The 18,128-nt window shown below is 38.0% G+C and overlaps 1 protein-coding gene across 2 annotated transcripts; it reads left to right on the top strand.

Annotated features, from left to right (window-relative positions):
• Positions 1-2,686: 2,686 nt before the first annotated feature.
• klhl21 (kelch-like family member 21) lies at positions 2,687-17,476 on the top strand. Of its 2 annotated transcripts, none has more exons than XM_067446175.1 (5): positions 2,687-2,865; positions 12,092-13,176; positions 14,686-15,091; positions 15,200-15,272; positions 15,985-17,476. In XM_067446175.1, the coding sequence occupies exons 2-5, from the start codon at positions 12,150-12,152 to the stop codon at positions 16,303-16,305; spliced, it is 1,827 nt and encodes a 608-aa protein (XP_067302276.1). In that variant the 5' UTR covers positions 2,687-2,865; positions 12,092-12,149; the 3' UTR covers positions 16,306-17,476. The 2 variants fall into 2 exon arrangements, with proteins under 2 accessions (XP_067302276.1, XP_067302277.1); XM_067446176.1 differs by lacking the exon at positions 2,687-2,865 and adding an exon at positions 8,741-11,968.
• Positions 17,477-18,128: the final 652 nt, after the last annotated feature.

Below are 18,128 nucleotides of genomic sequence, written 5' to 3'. Positions count from 1 at the left end.
GTGGTCTCTTTCAGCAGGATAATGTGCCCTGCTACAAGGCAAAAATGGTTCAGGAGTGGTTTGAGGAGCACAAAAACGAGTTTGAGGTGTTGACTTGGAAGATGCAGCAAGATAAACAGTAATATTAAAACTAAAAGTCCTCTGGGGTCATTTTAGGTACAATTTTTTTTAAAATGAAGAGAGAGGGAGATGGGGAGAGAGAGAGAGAGAGACGAATGGTGAATATTAGGAAATATCAGACTGCCGAATTCCCAAATTATCCAAGGACCCATGTAATAATAGATGTTAGTTTCTACTTACTGAACCTGATTGTTATTTTTGGCAAGTATGTATTTACACACAGCATTCTGAATGCAATGTTACGATTGTTTCTGTGTGCGGTGGACTGTACAAAAACATCCCTTCGCTCTGCTCTCTCTGTCTGGTGAAGTGTTTATTGGCATTTCCATCCACACTCTGATTTAACAGTTGTATCAATAATTTATGCTCTGACTGCCTGACAGTGTTTTTTTTTCACTGCTCTGCTCAGCAGAATGATAATAGAGCAAAATAGTCTGCAGATTTAATGTTCATCAGTAACATTATGCTCCAGTGCCTAAATCTAGCTTTACATCCAAATCATCCAACAATAAAAATGACTAATACCAAACATTATGGTGTGGACATTTAAATTAATTCTTATGAATAATGTGCGAACCTGGTAGTGTATCTGTAAAGCAAAGCTGTAAATCCAGGTTAAACATTGCCAAGAAGTGTGGAAATGAGAGTATAATAGACACTGGATTTATGCAGAGGCAAGCATAGCATGCAGTGACTGGATTTTTCATCACGGTCATATATATATATCTAAAAATTAGCATCACTTGCAGTTTTGTCAATAATGAATGTACTAATAGCTCAAATTAAATTAAATAAATATAAAATGTCTTAAGTATGGCATTAATATAAATATAAATGTCAAATATAAAATGACATAAAATATATTGTAAAGAACCATACAAACAAAATAGCTCCATCTAGTGAGTAATATGTTCCATTACACTGATTACAGCAACTCAGGATGGATAGACACTACAGTAAACTATTTTTTTTTTACGGTCTATGAGTCTAACCCTTAAAAGCTTTGAGAAATAATCATGAGGTCTGAGCAGGGTGCATTTCAGCCTATTCCCCCTCAGCCATAGCATTACTGCACTGCAAGACTGGCTTAAATATATTCTCATGGATGAATACATCAAAGTTATTTGGCAGTTTCTTCATCACATCAATGGTGAGCATATTAAAATGCAATCCATGTCATCTAATCAATGAGAAACAACAGCATGAGGTCTGAACCAAATTGTGTCAGCATTTTCTGGGCCAATTAAAGCTGATTATTTTCCATACAGTTCGGTTCCATGCAAACACTTGTTTTTAAAATAATAATTATAAAGTTATCTGAATGTGCATTCTAATGAATACAAAAATAAAATATTAAAATAAATTATATCCTTATGTTCATGCTAAATACCAACTAACTTGATTAAATGTGCAGTAATTTGCATTTCTGGCATGAAACTGCTTCAGGATTATACTTGCTCATTGCATCTCATATAATTTAATTCGTCACATATATTTCATCCAGATTTAGAGTTGAACATGGTTGAAAAAGCTGAACTGATGTAAACTTAATCTTAGCTTTTCTTAATCATGATGTCAAAAATCCTATCAAAAAGGCAAGCTTTCCTTGATAGCATTCATTCCACGTTTTTTTATTTATTTATTTATTTTTCCCATGTTCCCATTCATTCACTCAAACAATTATCTCTGATTATTCATGCAAAGATGTATTCTTGGCAGAAAGATTATTTTACAGCTCCAGGGGGCTCAGCATCTTAAATCAAAATCACAAAAGCATAAAATAATCTCTTTGCTTTGAAGTCAAAATAAAACAAACAGACAAACAGTAAATATAAAAACAGTTCAATCGGATTATAGATTTGAAGTAGTTTCGTGTGTAAATAGATAGCTATGGAAAGCCCAGACTAGTTAAGATTATATGCAAAGGTGTTTTACATTTGGTTAGCTATAGGCCTACTTTATTCAATTTCTGCACCTGAAAACTATAAATAGCCGGAAAAGCACTGTTTATTTTGTTTGTATTTGCTTAAGTGTATTTATTTGTGCTGTACGTTGCTTGTAGTGATTATTTGTTCTTATTGTCTTTATTTTATTTGACAGTAGCCTTTTTTCCCTGAGCACAGCATAACCTATTACCGACACCGTGACCAAAACCCGTGAATAATTTGAACTGTTACACACCTAATTTATATGCCACAAATCAATTTACTTAACTTATTCCTTACTTAACATATATTTCACTACTATGTTCCTTTCATTTGTTAACCAAAAATATATTGCAAAAAAGGTGATATTTTGTTGATAGGATATTGAACAAAAAACCACTGCTAGCGAAAGCAAGCATTTTTAACTAAATAAAAATAGTGTATTATACATACAAAGAAGTCGACATCTAACCCGGCCTTTAATGTTTAGCAATTTATTAATAAAAACGTACTTCTTCTGTTCAAAAATACCGGTCTCACGCTGAAAGTAAATAGAGAATAATGGAATGGATACGCATTACATGTGCGGCGTTAGTTCAACAGTTTGGACACTCAAACTTGAGATCACGTCACCGTTTAACTGGTGCACAAGTGTCCAATGAGGGTCTCTTATGATGCGGAGTCATGGCGCTGACATGAGCGAAGAAAAAAAGGACACACTAGCAAAGTTAAACGATACAAAGAGACATAGCACATATTTTAACAATCTGTCAAGCTATCCGAGTCGAAGAGCAACCGAAATCTTTAGCAGCTGGATTCGGTGAGTAGAAATGCGTCAGAAACAGACTGTGCGTATGAAGGTGAAAATGTGACGTCTCGTGGTGTTTTTCTCAAACGAAGCAGGCAGACAGCATACGGTTATTGTGTCGGAAACCGACTTTACGTTTGTTTCTGTTTTGGTCATTACGCTGGATTTTCCTCAGAGGTCTTTATAATTATTTTACTGCATTGAAATCATATAAGACACGTTTCCGTTGTTCCGCGAAGCCTCTTTGCTATGTAGTTGGCAGTAGCCTAGGTTGGTGAAGATGAGCAATGCATGACAACCAATAGGTCAAATCTTAAAATAGACTGTATTTTGAAGGTCTGCTGGCTGTAGGCTATTGCAAAAATGTCTGATGAAATGTTGGCCCATATTGATAGGATAGCATCTTGCAGTTGATGGAGAGTTGTGGGATGCACATCCAGGGCACGAAGCTCCCGTTCCACCACATCCCAAAGATGCTCTATTGGGTTGAGATCTGGTGACTGTGGGGTAGGGCTGTCAAATTTGCTCAAAAATGACGAATCCCTCTAAAACAAACACGAATATTCGAACTATTCGAACACCTGGGTGCACATTTTGTCAATGATGCGCATTACGTCAATAACATGACAAATTAATAAAAAGAAACATAATTACTTGTACCTATACAACTTGTATAGGTAGTCTATTTAAGTAATTTAACTAAATCTCTCTCTCTCTCGCATAACGGTTTAAATAAACAAGCTTTGAGTGTGGACCATTGTCCAATAATATGAGTAGCTATGTGAGGAACCTCGGCGTATTATTTGATACTGAAATGTGTTTTAACCGTCAAGTTAACAGTGTTGTGAAATCATCTTTTTTTCACTTGAGAAAATTAACCAAACTAAAATCTTATCATACAAGGATTTGGAGATTGTTCTGCATGCCTTTATTTCAACCCGCTTAGATTATTGTAATGCTCTTTACCTGGGCATAAGTGAATCACTTGTTACTCGTCTTCAGTACGTGCAAAATGCTGCAGCGAGATTTTTAACAAATAATAGAAAACGAGATCACATAACACCTGTATTGATAACCCTTCACTGGCTACCTGTTAAATTTAGAATACAATACAAGGTGTTAATGTTTGTTTTTAAAGCACTACATGATAGAGCCCCAGCGTATATAAAGGACATGTTAATCCCATACAAGCCTCAACGTCCGTTACGTTCTTCCCAGAACATGCTCTTAACCGTCCCTCGATCTCGTCTGAGGCGTAGTGGAGATCGCGCCTTCTCGGTCGCGGCCCCTGCACTTTGGAATGAGTTGCCGCTATCTCTCAAATCCTTGCAAAGCTTGGACACTTTTAAAAAGGACTTGAAGACTTTTTTATTTAATCAGGCTTTGGGCGTCTGACTGGGTTGGAAACTGTGAGTGATTATGTGATTATGATTATGTGTTTGATTTTTGGTGTCATGTGTGATACCTTGGCTTTGTAGTTTTTTGTGTGTGTGCATTATTGTAAATTGTTGTATCTTCTGATGTTGCTTTATACTCATGGACAGCACTTTGGTCCATTCTAATGGTTTTGAAAGTGCTTTAGAAATAAAGTTGAGTTGAGAGAGTTGAGTTGAAACAAACTTTGAGTGCTAAACAAGAGTTTTGTGCAAACAATTTAAGGTCGTGAGACTTGTGACTCTTGTCCCAAATATTGCAGTCTTCATTCAGTGATTGAAACAAATATTATTAATACAAATTGAAGTTTTACAGCATATTGAGCGCTCCGAGCGAGCTCTGCTATGGTAAACTTGGCACTTTTGCTTGACATGAAATGGTAAATAATCACACCAGTGAAAGCAGTGCATTTATCCTTTATTCATGCAGTATCTCTTCAGTCAGTACAGTAGCCTACACTTTAGTGTTTCTGTTTAATTTTAAATCAAATTAGGCATGCTATGCTAACTGTATCTTACATAGCTTGCATATAACTTTATCTCGCGGCTCAACAATTTTACCTCCTACCGACCAAAATCCAACGTACTTCCAGACATGGCTTTAGATTTTGGAGAGTTAAAATCGCTTTCTCTGCCACGGTTGAGTTAGGCTTTGCACTTCCTGCCATCTTCACTGCAAGACGTGTCAACTTTCAGCAGTGACAGTGTGACCTGTCCCTGAACCCACATGCGCGCACTCACTCGCAAAGCAGACAACCACGCCTCTACTACCGCAGTGTTGTTGTTGTTTTTTTAATAAATATTAATTTTCACCTTCGAAATTCGTTTTTTTTTAAAACTATTTGAATTTAGAATATTCGTTGACAGCCCTACTGTGGGGGCCATTTTAGTACAGTGAACTCGTTGTCATGTTCAAGAAACCAATTTTAAATTATTTGCGCTTTGTGACATGGCACATTTATCCTGCTGGAAGTAGCCATCAGAGGTGGTTATAAAGGGATGGACATGGTCAGAAACAATGGACAGGTAGGCCGTGACATTTAAACAATGCCCAATAGGCACTAAAGGGCCTAAAGTGTGCCAAGAAAACATCCCCCACACCATTACACCACCACCACCAGCCTGCACAATGGTTACAAGGCGTGATGGATCCATGTTGTTGATGTGATCAACAGTATTGTTTTCAACAGAAATCGAGGCTCATCAGACCAGGCAACATTTTTCCAGTCCTTAACTGTCCAATTTTGGTGAGTTTGTGCAAATTGTAGCCTCTTTTTCCTATTTGTCTTCTGCTGTTGTAGCCCATCCGCCACAAGGTTGTGCGTGTAGTGGCTTCACAAATGCTTTGCTGCATACCTCAGTTTTAACGAGTGGTTATTTCAGTCAAAGTTGCTCTTCTATCAGCTTGAATCAGTTGGCCCATTCTCCTCTGACCTCTAGCATCACCTCTCCCCCTCCCCCCTGGCTTGAGGTTGCCAGATAGGCTGCAGGAATGTTTGTAGCTGCAGTTATAACCCGGATGAAGAAACACTACTGCCTTCGTGATTGGTAGATAGGTGGAGGGTGGAGCTTCAGGCCAAAACACAACATTGTTGAGGGCTGCAACAACAACTTTTAAATGACAATATCCTGGCTGGACTAATGTTGTCAGTGATATAAGTATTTTAAATTAACATGATTTCTTAATGTCTAGTGACATATCAGGGACATTTTATGATTAAATGAAATAAATTACTTACATACAGTTCCTTTGATAATAGCAAGAAATTATTGATGATAATAATAATAAGAAATGGTCTTTGAGCTGCAAATAAGAATATTAGAATGATTTCTGTGTCATGTGACACTGAAGACGAGTAAAAATCCTATTGTAATCCTATCCTTATTACAAGGGCCAGTGATGGTTTCAGAATAAATGTTATGGATTGAGGACTGATCTAATTTGGATAGAGTGAAGCAGAGGCTGATCATGGGTGTCCTGAGGCCCAAACACGCTCAGCTACTTTGGGATCGTGCTGATAGAATGCAGAGCCATGGCAGCTGTGTTATGAAGGGCATTTTTCAGTCAGGTGCAACTTTAGACTGTAGGACACTGGTGGGTTAGAGACACATAAAGGGTGTACAATGGCTGTGCAAATGGAAGAGGGCCCCAGGCCTGAGGGGGTTCATAAAGGGGTTTGCTATTCTGAAGTTGTACAAAGACGATACTTCTACTTCTTACAGCATGCAAAATCTAAAGCATTCATCCAGTAAAAGGACACACGTGAAGTTCACTCGACTAATATACTATATATATATATTCAATAATGACAGATATATGTTTTTTCAATAAAGGCCTATTGTTGATACGGCAGCTCATGCTACGTCACAGACGTGCATTTCTTGTAAATAGTCATCTGTCCTAACTATAGATCATGACACCTTATTGACATGACAAGACAGGAAGTCAGGAGAAGTGAAGTGTTTGTCACTGCCAGCCATGCTATTCTCGGACTGACTGGTAAACTGACTACTAGTAAGCACCTTGGTATTTGAGTTGCCTAATACACAACCGGTATGAGAGGAATGAAATGGTTGCTTCATAAACCATGACCTATTTAAAACCAGGGCTCACTTATACAGAACTCTGTGCTTTATTTAAACATTATACAGTCAGCCATTGTCAAGAATGAAATTTGGATTTGAAGAGCAGTGATTGTTAGAAATTAAAACAATAACATTATGTATGGTGATTCCCAACCCACCATTTCAATTTTTTTTGTTTCAAGTTTACAAGGATTTGGTAACTCATTTGGATTACACTCCCGCTCAAAAGTGTGGGGCTGTGTATTTATAAAAAATAAAAAAGTCACAGCATTTTCTTTACGGCAGCGGCTATTTACACTAAGTGAAAATAGCATTAGATTCTATTTACACTCTATGTAAATATAGCAGTGTTTTCTTAGCAGTAAGTGTTAATGCTATTGTATTTATACTTATATATTTGCACCTCAGTGTTGTTGTACATTAAAGAGTATGCAGTAATAGTGTAAATGATTGTTTATTGAAATTATTAAATGGGTGCCACCTTATTGGGACAATAAAGCCCTCCCTACACCTACTGTACCCCTAAACCATAACCTATAAACATTTTATTATTAAACACACATTTAGATTTAGTTTTACAGCATTGAGCATTATAACCAATTATAGCCGATTAACCGTTAAAAATTGCTTAACCGAGTGAAACATTTTGCTCGGTTAAGTGGCGTCAATGACGTGCTTTGAATTTAGTTGTAATATATTTTTGCACCCCTAGAGACCGCCAGAGCACTCCCAGACATTTGTAATATCCACAAGAAGTCATGACCAGCTTTCTAAGCGGGCAATGAAGCGGGCAAAGAAAGCGTGGGAGCACTTTAAAAATGAGAATGCTTACCGCATTTTTCAGGCTATAAGTCGCTCCGGAGTATGAGTCGCATCAGTCAAAAAATGCATCATGAAGAGGAAAATAACATAAGTCGCACTGGACTAAAAGTCGCATTAGGGCAGAAGCAGAGCGGGAGCCACGCGCGCTGTGCATAACGGAGCAGAAGAAAGAAAGTTTGAAGTGAGAAAATTGTGAGGGACTAGAGAAAAGCAGAGGTTACTTTAACTGTAATGAAGAAAACAAAAAAGCAAGATGGCCAGAGCTGAAGGGACGAGTCCACAGATGCTTGAACTCTGCCGGGAGAGGCTCAGCCGCGCGAGTCAAACGCTGTGTGAATCATTCTCCACTGCATATTTTACTACAGGCCCTAATCATGCAGGCGCCCTCGCGGCCACTTGCATTGCTCGTGAACTGGAGCAGCGCATCTCATCTCATCCTAATTTAACGAAACTCAGCGTACGCCTCACAGACATGAAATATATCTTTTAACAATTTAAAACGAAAAGAAATAGGCTACTCTCTGATTATGTAATCCATGATGTGCATTTCTCTCTATAGGCGCGTTCACACTATGGCGGTCGTCAAATTAATAAACTAAAAATAATAACCCTGACGCACACTATGGTTAACCGAGTATGAACCTCTAAGGGCCTCGGTTAACGGTTAATGAAAAACGTGAAAACGTGCAGCCCTAGTCTCCAACCTTTTTTCATTTGAGAGCTACTTTTTAAAAATGAAAGTCGCCAAGAGCTACTCATGTTCTACAATACTTAAAACTCTTAATTAATGCATCATAATTGTCATTTTAACAACAATCCAAAATGTTTTACACCTGAAAGAGTGTAGTAGAAGTTCCTGTAGTCGGTACAAACACCATAAACATTTTACGGTAGTCAGTACCAATTTTGGTACCACAGCAAAAAATTTTTTTTTTTTTTTTACTATTTAAAAAAAAAATCTATTAAATTTAAAAAATGTATTAATGATGATAATTATTATAAGTAAATCATACACATTTAAAGGCTGTATGCTGTTTAAAAGTAATCATTGTTTATACATAAAATATCAAGTGAAAAATAAGGAACCATCTAGGCATAATTATTATTATTAGCAGAGACGTATTATTATTACATAGAGATGAAGTTACATCTACTGTATAGGCTGCAACAGTAGCCTAATATATTCTGTCAATTTCTCCACGTTAAACTTCACGTTAAACCAAACTTTTATTATGACGGGTTGCCATGAAGACCTTTGAGTGTCTGTGTTCATATGACAGCTTTGAAACGTTAAATTCCCATGAAGTGACAGTTTATGCGTCCGTGTGTCCTCATAGTGGCACAAGGCAGAGACACGCATGTGTGTATCTGCGCCTGTTATTCAAGCAGAGACGCAGAATTTGCAGGAGTAATATTTAAATAGTAATCTGCAGTTTAATATTCATAGACACTAGTATATATTCGGCTACAGTTTGGAGCCCTGCGCTTGGATTAACACGGTAGCTGCGTGTACCGAATATACTCGGGAGTCGGTACAACCGGTAATACAGAAATGCTGGTATCGTCATTTTTTTTTAAATTTCACTACCAACATTGTACTAAAGTAGCCTACCTGTACTTGTGACAACCCTACATTTGCATGTTTACATTTACATTTGTTCATAAATAAAAAATTCTAAGTCAGTCTAAATTAGCTCACTCTGACTAGATGCAAAGTTGCCTATGTCTTGGCTATCTACCTCCAATCAGGCCACGAGCTAATGGTAGCTCGCGAGCGACGTGTTGGAGACCCCTGCTCTAGAGTATTCTGATTGATTTAAGCAATTGGTTAAATTTAAGTATTTGACAAAAGACAACATTGGTAATCCTAAAAATTGCAATTGCCAGTGGAAATCAATTAATAAAAAAGTTAATTTAATAGGGTAACGTCTGGCAGTTGCTGTTTGTACTTGGGTGGAAATTGCAAAAATGAAATATAAACTGTTCTGGGTAATTCAAATAGTTATCTTGTTTATGATTGATGGTTATCCAATGAGATTAATGGTAAATAGGAGGCAAAGTTGTTCTAAAATCTATGGTAACGGTGTCCTTGTTACATATATTACATGTACGTACTATAGTAATGACAGTAAATTATGCATAATTACATGTAATTTACCCTCAACCAAGCCCTAATCCTACCCTAACCCTAGTACAGTGGGTACGGAAATTATTCAGACCCCCTTCAATTTTCACTCTTTGTTATATTGCCTCAAAAGTCATGGAAATGTATTGGTAAAAATGTGTATGAACTCTGTATATATTTGCATCTAATCAATTCCAAAAATACCCAGGTTCGGGAGCCCAGTAGAAAATGAATGCATTATTCCTCCTCAAGCCTGCTATACATAATGTAGGTCACTCACTGAAAACTTTAGAGCTTTTCTGTTTAGAGCAGTTCTATTTCTCTGCAGTTTGTTGAACCTTTGGGGCCTCTCTCTCTCTTTCTCTCTCTTTCTTTTTGACGAATCAACCTTCGTAAAACTTCAGAGCTTCAAATCTCTGCAAGTCACATTGCTCTTTAGTAAGCTATGGTTGTTTTGTGCCTTCATATGTGTTTGCCACTGTTTTGATACCTGATCCTGGAGATGGAAATGCCGTTGTATTTTAAACTCACACTGCCATTGAAAAAAACCCTTTCTTTAGATGCTTGCCTTGTGATTTTACATGAGAATATACACAGAATGAACAGGGGAAACAAAAATATTTATGCAGATTGCTAAATGCTCTTTTTCATATTGTTAAATTTAGTTTACTTTTAAAGGGGTAGTTCCCCCCAAAATACACATTCTTTATTCACCTGTATGACATTCACATTACTTTCTTTCTTATGTGAAACACAACAGTAGATGTTAAGCAGAATATCTAAACTGCTACTTTTCCACACCACAAGTCATTGGTAATTTACTCTGACAAGCTTAAAAATTCAATGAATTTTGAAATCATATAATAGCAAATGTGAGCTGTTAATGCCTATTCATACCAAGAAAGGAGTCGAAATAGCAAATTTAACTCGCAGCCAGGGTAGTCTAGCAACTCTCCGTTGTATTGTGAGCTGGAAAAACCAAACTGGTCAGGTCAATCACATAGTGTATGGAGTCAGTGGGCGGGCTTAACAGAATGATGGCAGAACTGTGGTGGTTCCGTGTGCTACTTGTCAACAGAGAAGCTGGCAAACAACAGTCTTACGAAATGGCTTTGGCCGCAACTCTGGAAGACTTGGAGTTGAGCTTTTCTTTGAGAAAAGAATGAAGAACGGTACTGAAGTCATTCTTAAGAAAGGAAGATGTGTTCAGAGTTTTGCCGACCAGATACGGCGAAAGTTAAATCTACCAACTAGCTGCGCTTCACCTTCTTGGTTTCTCTGGTTGGTTGAAGCGCTATCCTATTGCGTGCAGAGGGAATTTGAAAGACAACCATTTATCCCGCCTCTCGAAATAGAGCCCTGCCAATAGTGAGTTCCCAGACCCAACATCTTGATGTGGGTCTGGTTTGTCAGGCTACAGATCCACACCCCACGGCTATAATAACAACACAAATGAACAATATCGTTGGAATCACTTTCAGAACTGTTTATTCCAGCTGATGAATCTAAAATAACATTTAAAACCAATCAGAATCCAGACTTTAACAAGCTCAAGCATTTAAAGTAACAGACAACAACCGCAGTGCATGCTTCTAATAAATTGGAACATTATCATCCACCAGTGGACAATATGCGTGAACAACAGCTTTGTTTCTCACACAAAGCTCACAATCAGCTTCAGAAGACTTTGAATATTGTACACAAGTATTTTATGGTGGGTTTCTGGTCAATTTTTTCCATTCACATTTCTAGTATGGAAAAGAGCAGCTCTGATATTCTCTCTTTTGCATTTCACAGAAAGAAAGAATACAGGGTTAAAACGAATAAGGTTTGAGTAAATGATGACTGTTTTATTTTTGGCTGAACTACCCCTGTAAACCTTCTTTAGTTTTGTTGGTGTATGAGGAATTACTCAGAGTGGAGAAGTTTCTGTAATCTCCAGTAAAAGTAGCTAAACGGAGTGTGAAGACCCCCTCCCATCCTGTGAAAGTGGACACTGCTGGTGTATTTATAGACCAGAAAGGATGAGAACTCTTTCATAAGAGACCAACGGTTGCGCACATTCGTCATAACCACATGATGTTTCATTCTAGAAGCTACTGTGTCCCCTTTCCTTTCACAAATTTAAACGCTTTGAGAAGACACACAGGTAGGCTAAATCTTGAGTTTGAGCAGTTCTCTTTTTTATGACTTGTTTAAGTTTGTATCACAAAATCAAATGGAAAAACTACTACTACAAACTACTAATAAAACTTCTGTTCTCTGTTTAAAGATGAATCCAGCGACTAGACTTACGGCAAGAGAAATACAGTAAGCTATAAGGAACAGCTATGGAGAAACCAGTTTTACAAACGCAGCCCTCAATGCTGCCTTTCTTTGACACGGCCCATGCCATCAACTTGCTCCGAGGCATCCACGAGCTCCGAGCAGAGCGCAAGTTCTTCGACGTCACATTGTGTGCTGAAGGCAAAGAGTTCCACTGCCATCGAACTGTGCTAGCAGCTGCCAGCATGTACTTCCGTGCCATGTTTGCCGGGACTCTTAGAGAGAGCGCCATGGACCGTGTGGTGCTACACGAAGTATCAGCCGAACTGTTGGGCCTTCTAGTGGACTTTTGCTACACGGGTCGCGTGACCGTGACACATGACAACGTGGACCTTCTGCTCAAGACGGCGGACCTCTTTCAGTTCCCTTCCGTTAAAGAAGCGTGCTGCGCGTTCCTGGAGCAGAGACTTGATGTTTCCAACTGCTTGGAGATCCAGGACTTTGCAGAGGCTTATGACTGTCGTGAGCTAGCAACTAGCGCCCGCCGTTTTGTGCTGAAAAACATTGTGGAGCTGGCGAAGAGCATGGACTTTGAGCGATTGTCGTGGAAGCGACTACTGGAGTTTGTGTCTGATGATGGACTGTGTGTGGATAAGGAAGAAACAGCATACCAGATTGCCGTACGCTGGGTCAAATCCGACTTGCAGCACCGGTTGCATTACTGGCCCGAGTTGTTGCAGCAAGTACGTCTGCCGTTTGTTCGCCGTTTCTACCTTCTAGCCCATGTGGAGAGTGATCCACTGGTCTACTTGTCACCGGCCTGTTTAAGGTTAGTCAGTGAGGCACGCAGTTTTCAGTCCTACGAATACGACCGCCATGATCAACCTGGTCATCGGATGCGCCCACGTCCGTCCACCGGCCTGGCAGAAATTCTGGTGATGGTGGGTGGATGTGATCAAGAGTGTGATGAGCTTGTTACTGTGGATTGTTACAACCCACAGACTGGACAGTGGAGATACTTGGCAGAATTCCCAGACCACCTTGGAGGTGGCTACAGCATAGCTGCCCTGGGCAACGACATTTATGTGACAGGTTAGTACAATGATGTTGTTTCCTGTTTGGGACCTGAAAGTCCTCTGTCAAAGACAAACTCATACTTAACAAGCAAATTTCCAAGCAGACTCTGTGTCCTTTTTTCCAAACTGTTTACAACATGGCAGCCAATGTATAAATAAAGCCCTTTATATTTGACTATGTGAGAGTGTGGCGATAGGACAAAATGTTATGCCAGATAATCAACATGATTTCAGTTGACACATCTGTTACCTTCAGGCAATTTTTTTTTTCAATTGAGAAAATTATTAAGCAACATGTTGCTTACATTTCAATCATTTATCTTTATAAATGATATATTGCTGATAGCATACAAAGTGTGTATTTTAACTACATGCTATATGAACAACCAGCCAAAAACTATAATGCTTTAAGTCTAATTTAAGGTGTGGCCTCATTTAACATTATAAGGCCATTTTTTTGTGGGCGAAATCCAAGAAATTCAATTGGAATCCACGTGATCTACATGATTGTGAGCTGTGCTTCAGCTGTTCACATCACTACACTCTTGACAATAGACAATGCACCTTTTTGCCTCTTTCCCTTTTTGATCATTTTCACAAAAATGTGGGGGGCGGTAACAGAAAATGCAACAATGTTGAGTGAAGAATTGTCTTCCCTATTTACAGGTCCTTCTCAAAAAAATAGCATATTGTGATAAAGTTTGTTATTTTCCATAATGTAATGATAAAAATTAAACTTTCATATATTTTAGATTTATTGCACACCAACTGAAATATTTCAGGTCATTTATTGTTTTAATACTGATTTCTTTCTGTGTCTTACCCTCTCGCTTGAGGGTGTCAATGATGGCCTTCTGGACAGCAGTCAGGTCGGCAGTCTTACCCATGATCGCGGTTTTGAGTAATGAGCCAGGCTGGAGTTTTTAAAAGCCTCAGGAATCTTTTGCAGGTGTTTAGAGTTAATTAGTTGATTCAGATGATTAGGTTAATAGCTCGTTTAGAGAACCTTTTCATGATATGCTAATTTTTTGGGTTTTCATGAGCTGTATGCCAAAATCATCAGTATTAAAACAATAAAAGACCTGAAATATTTCAGTTGGTGTGCAATGAATCTAAAATATATGAAAGTTTAATTTGTATCATTACATTATGGAAAATAATAAATTATATCACAATATGCTAATTTTTTGAGAAGGACCTGTATATAAAACTACTCTGAAGAGGCACACATAATCTAAAACAGAGGTCTTCAACCCTGCTCCTGGGGACCAACTGTCCTGCTGAGTTTAGTTCCAACCCTAATCAAAGACAGGTAAAGCTAATCAAGCTCTTCAGGATCACTTGTTAAAAAAGTACAAAGGCAGCTGTGCTGAAGCAGGTTAGAAATAATCTTTGCAAGACAGTGGGTCCCCAGGAGCAGGGTTGAACCTCTCTGATCTAAAAAGTTTCTTGATGAAGGCAAAGGTTTTTGGCTATTTGGCATTGCATATCTGTTTAAACACTTAAACCTTATTCATTGTGACAGGTGGCTCGGATGGATCCCGTCTCTATGATTGCGTTTGGCGATACAACTCCAGTGTGAACGAGTGGACTGAGGTCTCCCCCATGTTGAAAGCCAGAGAGTATCACAGCTCCTGCGTCCTGAAGAGTCAACTCTATGTGGTAGCGTCTGACAGCACAGAGCGCTATGACCATACCCTAGACTGCTGGGAGGCTCTTCCAGCCATGCCGCATCCAATGGATAACTGTTCCACTACAGCATGTAGGGGGCGGCTTTATGCCATTGGATCCTTAACTGGAGAGGACACAATGGCAATTCAGTGCTACGATGTTGAAAGCAACCGCTGGTCACTAGTCAACAGTGGAGAACTGCCTCCATGGTCCTTTGCCCCTAAATCAGTGACTCTAAATGGCTTGATCTACTTTGTAAGGTGAGGTGCTCACTTTTTCCCCAAAATTTTAAAATTTTGGTATTGTCGAGTTTTTATGTGGTATGTAGAAAAAGGAGGAAAGTTTCTGATATAATGGTTGTGTTTTAGGGATGATTCAGCAGAAGTTGATGTCTACAACCCACAGAAAAACGAATGGGACAAGATTAGTCCCATGACACAAGTATGTAAATTTTACCTTGTTTCACTCCATTAAGGTGCGGTCACATTTGCAGCTGTTCTTCACATTTTCATGGTCAAAATAATTAATTTAATAGTCATTTAAAACGATATAACAGTGCTTTTGCAAGCAAGCGAAGTTTCTAGGGGAACACAATACTTTGAAATATTGGAACATATCAATATTCAATATTAATTTCAAAATATATATAAAAATATTAACCATTAAAATGTATCCATTAATCATTAAAATATATATTTTATGTCCCATTTCATGTATTTTACCACCACCATGTTCCCTTGGGGGCTTTTGTTATACAAATTAAATTGAAAAACGTTTTGTATTTTTCAAAGTAATACTTTATTTTATGGTGACACAGTTGCATGTTACTACATGTACTTACTATAGTAATAACAGTAAATTATGCATAATTATAAGTAACTAACCCTAACTCTATAGTAAGTACATGTAGTTAATTAATATTACTCTGTAATTATTTGAGTATGTAACTGCCTCAGTTTGTTTTTCATACCACAACTTATTTTTATACCACAAGTGTGATTATTAGGACAGTTGTATCAACAAAATCATAAAAGAGTGTGTTCAAGTCATTGTATTTATGACTTGCATTTTAATTGTATTTTTGAACAATTTAATAGGATATCACACAGATAAGTAAACAAAGTTTTCACTTACAACATCTCACCCTCCACAGGTACATGTTGGAGGCAGTGTAGCAGCTCTGGGTGGTCGACTCTTTGTGTCCGGTGGCTATGACAACACTTTTGAGCTATCTGATGTGGTTGAGGTCTACGACCCCGCTACTCGATCTTGGACCCCAGCTGGCCGGCTCCCCCAGCCCACCTTCTGGCATGGAAGTGTTAGCATATTCCGACAGTTCATGCCCCTTGTTCCAAGCACCTTCGAACCCATCGACGTTCCTGAGGCCAATGCCATCCATCTCCACAGACACCACCACAACCACAACAACAATGTTAATCGGAACCGCAACCAAGATGTCAATCAAGTGCATTGAGAACTTTCAAAACGTGAGAATGAAGGTCATTCAATGTGACATCGCTACTAAGTGTTTTGCACTTTATCACATCAACTTCACCTCAACTGGGCAGCAGGGAGCTGGTGAATGGACAATCAGTGTTTGCATTATTTCTCCCAGTAACCCAGTGTTACTACAGCTTTAATTGTTGCATGCATTTCTAATGCTGGCTGTGTTTACTTTGAACAGAGACTTGAGTGAAGTGGCTCACGAAATAGTGCCTATCATGTTTGGCAAATTCGAAGCAAATCCATGCCTTGGAAATTGCATGGCTGTTACTTTTTTCTTTTGTTTTGTTTTGGTTTTATAATTCATCACGGACCTTCTAAAGTAATGCACACAATTGCAACTTCAAACCCAAGCCTCCAAAATAATACAATACAATACAATAGTTACCTAATGAGAAATATATGTTCTTTTCAAAAATTATTTTGAGACCAGGCATTCCAAAAGGTTAAAGTTTGGAACACTTAGGAACACTTGTAGATGCATGTTTATAGTATAACTGAACTTTTTTTCTGAAATGTGGAAAACAAATAGTATTTTATATAAGCAGAGACGAGTCAAGATGAAATATTTTGGAAAATCCAAGACAATCTCAAAAACAATTTTGCTTGACAGGTAAACTTAATATCTGTGCAACCCATTTTTTATGATCATCTTACTAGAATTACATATGTGAGACAATCTAGCATGCATGTAGTAGTCATAGTTTTTTTGTTGTAAATTTGTATTAGACTTGCTTTTAAACTCATTTTATTAAATGAAGTTAATGATTACCTAGTCATTCTTTATTTTAGAGAAAGATATGTTACAGTTTATGAAACGCAGCTCGTATTTTTTTTAAGCTCTCTGCGATGATCAATCCATGAACATGTTGTATTTTTATGTCAAATTGTATTTGGATGCTGTACTGATAACTGGAAATAGTAATTCAGTATCTCATTATTCTTGAATAAATGTATGTATTTGAAACCAGTCCTTATGAAACTAATTATTTACAACACGCTTAAGTGGTTCTTGACATTTTGTTTTTCTTACATAACGTTTAGTTTGTTTTGTGCCCAAAACTATATTTGTTCAATATGGACAAGGAGATGATTTGTGTAATGTTTGTATGTGTGGTCAACCAATAAATGACTTAAAGCTACACTGTGTAAGTTTTTTTAGTTTATTCTTAGCTAAAAACACTTAGTTCTTTCAAAAATATATGTGTTCATTAATGTATATTTACTTCTTTCAAGTTATAAAGTATTCTCGTTAGTTTATAATACGCCATTTAAAATACATACGGGTGAGGGGTTCGAATGCCGGTCACCATGTTGGCCCTCCATCTTGAAAGTACATTAGCCAAAGAGGGACATACCCGTAAATTCAACCTTCGCCTTTTGCGTTTTAACACTCGATGGCACCGTGTCGAATGTGAAGAGGGGGATTTCCATGTTAATCTTGGACTAAATCGGCCACCGTAGGAGTTAAAACGAAATCAGAATTGAGAGGAACAGAAACTATTATTTCCTGGATGGTCATATACCTTTTCACCACTAGATGGGGAAAAATAACACAGTGTAGCTTTAAGTGCTTTTACTTTTGCTCTTTTCATGCATGTGAAAAGCAAGATCTTGAGAGACCAAATGTCTGGCATACATTTTTATCATTCAAATGTTCTGTACAACTGTTTGTGCTAGACAATCTAATTTGAGAAACTGTTTGTGTGACTGCGATTGGTACATCCTGCCCTCTGGAATCAATCAGTGGAAGACAGTATATAAGGATGCAGAAACAGGCTTCAGCTCAAGCAC

Source organism: Pseudorasbora parva, chromosome 6, assembly GCF_024679245.1.
Source record: "Pseudorasbora parva isolate DD20220531a chromosome 6, ASM2467924v1, whole genome shotgun sequence".
In the NCBI taxonomy this organism is placed as follows: Eukaryota; Metazoa; Chordata; class Actinopteri; order Cypriniformes; family Gobionidae; genus Pseudorasbora; species Pseudorasbora parva.
Note: the sequence above shows the minus strand (reverse complement) of the source record. Positions and strands in the feature narration are given on the sequence as shown.

Excerpts from the sequence above, each read along its gene's own strand:
- klhl21 (XM_067446175.1), top strand. The coding sequence starts at position 12,150 with ATGGAGAAACCAGTTTTACAAACGCAGCCCTCAATGCTGCCTTTCTTT. Across the intron at positions 13,177-14,685 it reads CAACGACATTTATGTGACAG|GTGGCTCGGATGGATCCCGT; the intron begins GTTAGTACAATG and ends TCATTGTGACAG. Across the intron at positions 15,092-15,199 it reads GGCTTGATCTACTTTGTAAG|GGATGATTCAGCAGAAGTTG; the intron begins GTGAGGTGCTCA and ends GTTGTGTTTTAG.